This window comes from Salvelinus fontinalis, chromosome 31, assembly GCF_029448725.1.
Source record: "Salvelinus fontinalis isolate EN_2023a chromosome 31, ASM2944872v1, whole genome shotgun sequence".
In the NCBI taxonomy this organism is placed as follows: domain Eukaryota; kingdom Metazoa; phylum Chordata; class Actinopteri; order Salmoniformes; family Salmonidae; genus Salvelinus; species Salvelinus fontinalis.
This window is the reverse complement of record NC_074695.1, coordinates 23,490,709-23,499,693: the sequence shown is the minus strand read 5'-3', so window position 1 is coordinate 23,499,693 and position 8,985 is coordinate 23,490,709. Positions and strand designations below refer to the sequence as shown.

At 42.7% G+C, this 8,985-nt stretch overlaps 2 protein-coding genes across 5 annotated transcripts; one reads left to right on the top strand and one right to left on the bottom strand.

Moving 5' to 3' along the window:
• Window positions 1–91: 91 nt before the first annotated feature.
• LOC129829864 (syntaphilin-like) lies at window positions 92–5,532 on the top strand. 4 transcript variants are annotated; one of them, XM_055891849.1, is made up of 6 exons: window positions 92–252; window positions 1,474–1,547; window positions 1,785–1,899; window positions 2,115–2,249; window positions 2,604–2,753; window positions 3,038–5,532. In XM_055891849.1, the coding sequence occupies exons 3-6, from the start codon at window positions 1,856–1,858 to the stop codon at window positions 4,299–4,301; spliced, it is 1,593 nt and encodes a 530-aa protein (XP_055747824.1). In that variant the 5' UTR covers window positions 92–252; window positions 1,474–1,547; window positions 1,785–1,855; the 3' UTR covers window positions 4,302–5,532. The 4 variants fall into 4 exon arrangements, with proteins under 4 accessions (XP_055747824.1, XP_055747826.1, XP_055747823.1 ...); XM_055891851.1 differs by lacking the exon at window positions 1,474–1,547 and having other exon boundaries at window positions 1,809–1,899; XM_055891848.1 differs by lacking the exon at window positions 1,474–1,547.
• A 1,003-nt stretch (window positions 5,533–6,535) lies between these two features.
• On the bottom strand, window positions 6,536–8,417 carry LOC129829865 (peptidyl-prolyl cis-trans isomerase FKBP1A-like). The gene is made up of 5 exons (XM_055891852.1): window positions 8,315–8,417; window positions 8,152–8,199; window positions 7,527–7,639; window positions 7,159–7,331; window positions 6,536–6,971 (listed from the first exon to the last, which is right to left on the bottom strand). The coding sequence occupies exons 1-4, from the start codon at window positions 8,400–8,402 to the stop codon at window positions 7,203–7,205; spliced, it is 378 nt and encodes a 125-aa protein (XP_055747827.1). The 5' UTR covers window positions 8,403–8,417; the 3' UTR covers window positions 6,536–6,971; window positions 7,159–7,202.
• Window positions 8,418–8,985: the final 568 nt, after the last annotated feature.

The following is an 8,985-nucleotide window of genomic DNA, read 5'->3' as shown; positions in this document are numbered from 1 at the left end:
AATTTATATAATAACATTCCGACCATTATCTAGTGCAATTATTGCGTGATTCCACTTTATTTTGAAGGCGTTACACCAAATTCCGCTATTGTGGCTAGCTTCACACAGGTGGCTCCCGGCATGGACTCACATCAGTAGCACAGTAACCATCTACATGCCACTGGTGACGGTTCTCAGGCGTCCATACACAAGTCCGACGGGGACATATTCTACTCCACGATGTAGGACTATTTATCGGCCTGCGCAAAAATGGTAAATGTTGGGAATCGTATCATCTTGTTAGTGTACTGCTATGTCAGAGATCAGAGTCAGGCAATCGCTGCATCAGAGAGGAGGCTGGTGTATTGAATCCCAGTAGCCTATGTAGGGCACAGCCAGGGCTAAATTCGTTTGTCACCTATTTCTGCCTCGTCCCGAAGATTCCAAACGTTGGATGGAATGTTTGGGTTCACCGGAAAGTGATGTTGGCTGGTAGGATTTTGCTTTTAGATTTGCACTGGCATATAATGTATGGTATAGTAGTTGTTTTCTATAATGTCAATGTCTCTCGTAGTGACGCACGGAGATGCAACTGATAATTTTAGTGCTAATGGCTTTCTGCGTCTTGTCCATTCATCAACGGCGCACGCGTCTATAGGAAAATAAGACATTGATTAAAATATTGGCAATTTTAGTGGCAATATTCAGTTTGTTCATGAGCGAAAAGCCTATACAGCGCTCCTTGCCCTTCTGCATTGTACAGATGACGTAAAGCACCATGCTCAGCCTTATTCAGTAATTTCACAGAAACCTAGGTAGGTGGCATTAATGTGAATCAAATGATCAGCCAACATTAAACCTTATTCCCGTTAATTCACCCTCATCCTACAACCCAGTTATGCCGTCTGATGCTGCTCACAATTACACAAGAAGTACATTGCTTGACCCACCACCTGTTGTGCAGGGGCTCTACATTATCCACTGTAGGGTAGGCCTAGTTGTGATCCCTGGCTCTCCCACGCTTTCCTGTATTGATCAATTGTACTGTGTCCCCAAATGTCCCATTGGCACAGTGACAGTAGACAACCATATCACATGGCATATCACAGACATGCCATGTCTTTGTATCTCTGAGCTGCTTTGTGCTCAGCAGAGATTTTCTCTTTGATCATACTTTTTTGCTCTGTTATTGTTTGAGCTAGGCTGCTCAGCTCAGTCAGCCACAGATGTGCTGATGCTGCAATCCTGTTTGAACAACACTTTTTAAAAATCAGTTTCTGTACCAACTGGTCTGGTTTTGTTTTGTTATGTTATTTGTCATTTTTGGCTCTTGGTTCATTGGATTTTGCCGGTGGATATTAAGATTTCTGTTTATTCCCGGCTGTCTGTGGTTACCAGGGATGGGTTGTGCAGCAGTGAGATGGGCGATGGACTCACAGAATGCCCTGTCTCTGTCCTGGTCTGTCCTGTGAAAGGCTTCTTTATCTGTTGAAGGGCTCCTGATGGCCAGACTGGTTTACTCATCAATGGGCTCCTAACATGCAGGGCAGTCATGGCCACAACAAACAGTAGGCCTACCCCCCCCCCCCCCCCACACCAAAAAATACTTTATTATCTCATGATGAATGTGATTTTTTAATACACAGCTTGAGACCATGGCAAAGATTATGTCCTTAAAAGTGGTATCTGGTGGGTAGAGGAAATGTCCACAAAATGGATTGCTTTTCTATGTTAGTTTTTAATGGATTATCTCCTGTCTACATCCACTCTGTTTTCTCTATCTTTGTACATTATGTATTGTACAGTCCAACTGTAAGCCATCTTCCTAGACTTCATCTTGGAGCCAGCAGCAGAGTGATAGTGGTGGTCCACACCCATGTCACTTCCTCCCAGTCGGAAGCCCTCTGCAGGTCAGCGCAGGTACTGCTGCTGCCGCTGTCTCTTGCTATTGTCTTTTTTTGCTGTGTGATGATCCCAAGTGATGATGTATGAAAATGTTAGGGTAGTATAGTACCACATGTATAGTGAGTGAGTTTTTGGAAGCAATCCATTGATTTTGTTTGTTTTCTTAATGTTTGTGACAGAAGATAAGAGTCTCATCAATGTGTAACATTAACATAGCCTCTCTGTTACAGGCGGTCAGTTGCTACTAGCAGTGGGCGCCATTCCCATAGCAATGCCTCCAATACCAACACTTACCCCACCAACACTTACCCTGGCAGGGCTAGTGAGGGCAGTCCTACAGCCCGGACATACCCTGGCACACCCAGGTAAGACACCGCATCTGTACATCATATGCAAGACACAAGCGAACATAGTTTTGTTTTAGGAATGTTTTTTTTTAGGTTAAGCCCAAAATATCATGCAATAAAAATGATTCAGAAGAATACCAAGCAAATGTTTTCAGAAAAAGGTGCAGCATCTGCCTTGCAATAAAAGGGGGAGAAAGCATTTAATGTAGTCTTGAGATTCATAATTTATTTTAAAAACCGAAAGACCCCACTGATATCTTCTAGCCTCTTCCCCAGCCTCTGTTATGATGGCAGTTTTTATCTGATGATTGATCTCTGATGCATAACTGGTAACCACTATACACTCTCCTTCACACCCCTATGCAAACCCAGGTGTCAGGCGAAGCACACCACCTGCAGTGATAACCATGGGATCCGTCCCCCCACACCAGAACAGTACCTCACACCCCTGCAGCAGAAGGAGGTGTGTATCAGACACCTGCGAGCCAGGCTAAGGGAGAATGTTGAGATACTGCAGCACAGGTGAGTCCGGAGGGATGTGTTGTGACACAAGCAGAATGTTCCTGATCAATGTGATACTTCAGATCTAATGGCCAATAGAAGTGTCTCATTCACAACCCAGCTCTTGGGTTGCATGTAACCACGCTATGACTACAAAAATAGCAACATCAATAACGGTCTTCCATTTCACTACAGAAACTGGGATTGTATCTCATGCCTCTCAAGGCAAACCACACATTGATTACTTTTCCTTGGGAAGCACTCATATTCTCAAACCCCTCCCCCTCTCTCCTTCTCTCTCTCAGGGACAGTGAGATAACTGAGATGAGGACCCAGCTGTGTCGGATGCAAGAGGACTGGATAGAAGAGGAGTGTCATCGTGTGGAGGCCCAGCTTGCTCTAAAGGAGGCGCGCAGGGAGATCCAACACCTACATGAGGTTGTGGAGACAGTACGATCAAATCTCGGCACCCCAGAAAAATCCCCCCACAACCAAAAGCCATACCTTTCACCGCAGGGACCCAGACCTGTCAAGTCCCGCTCCTGTGGTTGCTCCCCAGCCAGCACCCTGAACCGCAGCACCACCTACACCCAGCTGAGCAGTGAGGGCCTGCATCTGGGCCTGCATCTGGACCGCAATGGAAACGTCCCAGGGCCTGACCTGCGTGCAGCGGCACGGGCAGAAGGGGGACGGACCCACCTGCTCCTGGAAGCAGCCCTTCTGTCAGAACAAAACCCAGCCGGCTCGGCCCGTGGCCCTTTCTCCTCCACCATGCCACACTCCTCCGCCTACGAGAGACTGTACAGCGGGGGGGCTGTCCTGCCTGTCTCCCACTCCTGCCATTCCCTAGGTAACAGCTGCAGGTGCAGCGGACACACCTACATCCCGCATCACCACCTCTTCCTGCACCTCCCTCAGGAGGAGCCCACGGCTGCAATGGCAGCGGCTGCTGCTGCTGCCCCCGTGACAGATGTGAAACCGGAGGTCCGATCCCAGGCCTGCAGCCCCACCATGACCTGGGTCTCAGAGGAAGGAGGGGGAGAAGAGCTAAGCATTATCTCCCTGGCAACAACCGACATCACCCCAGCCTACTCTGAACAACAACCGTTCCCTACCTTCTTGTCTTCCTCCCCTCCTCCCCAGCTCTCCTACAACCTAGAACCACTGCCTCCAGATGGCCCAGTGGAGATGACAATAATGGCAACAGTGGCCCAAACCTGCCAGCCCAAGCCTGTGTCATTGTATTCACCAGAGAGGCAAGGGAGCGTGACAGTGGTGGAGGAGGCTGTTGAAGTTGAAATCGTTGTGGAAGGGGAAGAGGGGGAGGAGGGGGCTCCCCAGCGGAACTTCTGGAGCCGATACTTCCTGGTGGACCTGTTGGCGGTGGCCATGCCGGTAGTGCCAACAGTGGCCTGGCTGTGCCATGGGGCCCCGCGGGAAGTCATGCCTGTCTACCACATTGGCTCTCTGCTACGGGGTTGCTGCGCTGTGGCCCTTCACTCTCTGCGACGCAGGGGATGTGGCCGGGGCCATGACCCCACAAGCATGAATGGGGCGAACAATATCTGACAACTTTACTCTTTAGTCCCCTGACTCCCCTCACAGCAACCATGCAACCCCAACCTCTTACGAGCCACAGCCACAAAGGCAATTATACAGACTTTGATTTGGACTTAAACTCCTATTGCTTTTTATTCTCCACCCACCACGTCTGATTTGAGGATGAACTTGAGATTTACATGATCCGATTGTATTGCAGTTGACCTTTGTGAATTTTGTTTATTGGTTACAGCAGACAGGAATTAGGCTAATTGTATAGTTCAAGCCTGTTTCTGTTAGATTTGTAATCATGCCTTGCTATCAAAGAAAATCTAATGCAATAGTGATTTGATGGGGAATGCATGAGCCTGCTTAAATTGACTTTTTGACACTGGTCTACAGTGTCTCCCGTAACTGTACATTGCATGTAACCCTGAGAAATGTTCAGCCTTTTGCCATTACCTCACTTTAAACAGACTTGCTACATTTGAACCTTGAAGACTTTGATGTATGCTTCATGAATCTTCTAGTGTTGTCTTTGAAATTGGGGTGAATATGGTTCATCTTGTTAGAAACATCAGCAACATTTTATTTTAGTTTCTAGAGCTAAGTGAATGAGGGATCTGAGTAGGAGTTCTAGTTGAATGTCTTTGAATTCTTTATTTTCTCAAGAAAATAGATAGAAAAATACACGTGTTTGCACAACGACCAAGAGATAGAGAATCTATTACATTTCAGGGATCCAAAGTTTATCTTCTGGTTTCATTCATTTTATTTATAGTCCAAGGATAAGATAAACATTCTGAATAAGACTAGCACTGTCATTATCCATGCAAATGCTGAATGCCAGTGCAAGTCATAAAAAATGCCAACTAGGTATTTATTGTTGTTAAGGCACATATACCATTTACTAAATTTCGCAGTTTACAATTAAGAATATGATCAATAGTTAGCCTAGATATTTGTTTCAAACATTGCACTTTTTTCCCACCTTTGGGACTATACTGTACTACTTTAAGTTTGTAGTGGCTTTGCATGTCATCAAACATTAACCATGCCAGTCTTCTTTAGAGCCACATCGTGCCGCTAATGCTACATTGACGACAATTATTCAAATTCAGTGGTCAAAATCAATGAGGAAAAAGCAATGAGGAAATGTCTTTACTTGGGTTGATAAATTGCACAAAAAGCTGTAGAATGCAAAGTGTAAATAGGTCTGGATGTATTTCCTCTTCTGTTTGAAAATAAACTGAAAGTTGCCTTTGTGTGTCATCTATTGAAGTGTGCTCTGAGAGAATTAAGGATGCATTAGACACGCCTGGGAATCAATATGAAATAAAAATAAATTCAAAGTCTCTTTTTGAAGTTGATAGAACATCCTGTCAAAAGCTCTAAAGGATGAGGAACAATTGTTTTCAACCAATGGGGTGAGAGTTGACTCACTGTGTTTGGGGAAATTTAATTTTACAGATGCATAGCTTGCTGAACAAGTTCCTTCAAATCTGGTTTTAGCACTTTACTAATCCTCCTCTGAAAACAAAATCATGCAACTTCACAAATCTTATGGTACAATTATGGAATAGTACTGTGAATGATATTTGGCCCAAAACAAAGGGTCTCTATTTTGCATTCCCTTGTGATTACTAATGGTGTTCAAACATGCCCTCAGCACTTCTCAGAGCAACACTAGAAATAATTGGTATACAGTTGTCAGATACTGTGCAGCATTAAATCAATGATACAAGGAAAATTGGAGAAATCAGACCAAACTATCCTAGTTTAGAGAACAAGGTCAAGCCTACTGGTGAATAAAGGGTGATCATTTTATTGAAACATACCATATAAAAATTCACCCATTTTGTTGCTTGAGAGGATAACTACACCTGCCAGCATGTGAGTTCTGCACTATAATAATGACCATCTTTAATTACACATGTAATATTTGGCCTTACCAAGTGTGTGCCACGCTTGTTTGTCAATTCAGTGTTTAATACAGAAAGGTAACGCTACTGGGGAAAATATATATTGACCAAATCTTTTAAAAAATGATTTAAAATGAAAATGCCACCCAAAAAACTATATAGCTATTTGTTTCATTAGTCCATTGTTGGTAGTCCCAAAATATTTTGAATGTCAGCAATCATACCAGCAGTATTTATGTATTTTTAAAGTTATATCTTGAAAACTTGATTGCTGACTTCGAAAACATTTTGGGTGGTTTTCATTTCAGTAAACTTCTGCAATCCAATTACATTACTCCAATCCATTTTGGGAAAGTAATTTATTCATTTTTTCTCTCAATTATCATGTCCACAATAACACATTTTCTGAAAAGCAAGGCCACTCAGAGCCACAAGAATGAGATCAAATTGAATATTTGTATAATGATACTTTATCCAAAATTGTGTCAGTACCTACCCCTGATGGCAGGTATGACTTACAAATTTCACAACAAAAAAGACCATAAAAACATACATAACAATAAAATGACATGACATCTGAAAGGTATGGCCTATGACTTGTTAGGGTGTTCTACTACAAGATATATCAAGAATAAGATATTTTAAGCAAGTGACACATTTGAATGTAAATGGAAAGGAGAGTGAAGTGGTGAAGCTGTAGATGTGAGTCTTTTACAGGAGTCAAGTGCATTTATCTTCCTTTTGCCTTTTCGTCCATGTTCCCGAGATAGGAGTTAACCTGCAGAAGGGGACAGGGATGCAATTTTGTGGTTAACAGAACAGACACGACATAGGGGATTATGAGAGATGAGCACCAAAGCTTGTTAAAACACACCAATGAGCACTTAAGCTCATACAGCTATAATGTACTCCAACAATGTAGTAGTGCAATTTGAACAGGATATTTGTCTGCAGAATTGTCTCACCCTGAAAATCTGAGTGGAATTAAACATGTAAGTGCACACAAACATCACTCCAGGCCCATCAGCTCCACGTCAAAGATGAGGGTAGAGTTGGGTGGGATGATACCAGGGTGCCCTTTGCTGCCATAGGCAAAGTCCGGCGTGCAGGTCAGAGTTGCCCTCTGGCCCACACTCATCTGTGGGGAAGGTGAACCAAAAAGAGAGGTCATAGTATTATTGTCGAGACACCTCTAATATAACCCTATAATGGCTTTGCAAATCACCCACAAGCCAATTTTTAGATTTTCTAAATGATTGAAACGAGTGGTGCAAATCGTACAAAAGAATGATGGGGATATCTAATGCAAACACACCCAGGAGACCCTTCTTACCTGGCCAACCCCCTCCTCCCAGCCACGGATCACCTCCTGCTTGCCAATCTTGAACTTGAAAGGCTTTCCTCTGTCCCGGGAAGAGTCAAACTTGGTTCCATCAGTCAGTGAGCCTGCGGTAGGATTGAGAGAAGATAAACGTTAGTTATACTTGCCAGGTTAAATTAAATAAATACAGCAGTGTACCTAAATTACATTATGTCCCCTCCCAAATTGTTAGCTAGTATCCATGGATTAAAATATTTAATTACAGTCCACTGGACAAACATTATCGGCTACTGGCTAACTAGCCAACTTATTTGCTAAAGATACATTCATCTTAATTAAATCCATTCTCACTGATTTAAGAAAACTGTCAATTATCTAGCTTGCAAGTAATAGTATGGCAACTAGCTACAAACGTTAGCTTAGCTGGGGTGTAACGTCACAACTACTTTAACCGTAGAAAAATGACTTTATTTAAATTAACTAAGCAAATCGTCTAACTAATTGTTAGTTATGAGACAATGTCCGTTTGGCAGATTACACACATTATATAAATAACATTTACTTTGTTGCCGACGTAAGTGGATAACTGACAATAGCTAGCTAAGCTATCAAGCAAGTGGCTAGCTTGCTGACTCACCGACATAATGCACAACGCATGTCTGTCCTTTTTTGGGAAATGTCTGTCCTAAAAGATGGAAGAAATTGAAAGAATTAGCTATGTATTGTGTTAACGACTTAATATTTTGAATTTAGCAACATCCTCTTGACTAATTTAATCATATTTACTGTTTTTTCCTTACCATCACCCGGGGTTATGGTCTCGATTTCTACTCCCATTTTACTCTCCGACGCACTACAATGCAAACGGAAACTGGAAGTCAAGCTCATTGAATTCAAGAAAGGGGGAGGGCATTATAAAATGGCCAATACCAGTTATATGATGAGAATTAGTGTATGCCTACTTGGTCATATTTTAGTCGCATCTACATTGATGTAGTGTCATTTTTCAAGGGAGATGATGATAACGTAAAAAGTAACAACTGGTTGACAATCAAACATTTCTAGAAAGATACAATAATCCAAGTTGATGTCATTAACACGTTTGCAATCTAGTTATGCGAGTAGTCATACCATATATATTTTTTAAATAAGACAACCGTGATGGCAACATGACGTTTCGATACAATGTTATAAGTGCCTACAGATAACTTGTTCGTTCGACATATTTTTGTGTCGGTAAAATGAATTATGAAAGAAAAGGCGGTGGAAAGGCCTTTATGCGCAAATATTGATATAATAACCATCCTATTGAAGTAAACTTTGAGTCACGCGATGATATCATAGATAGATCAGATATCCCACCGGATGTATAAGTGTGAAGCATCCAGTTGGCGTTTCTACTCACTACCAAATATGGTGATGGAGGAAGCTCTGTGGCCGGCAGTGGAAGAAGATGGAGAAATATAGATTT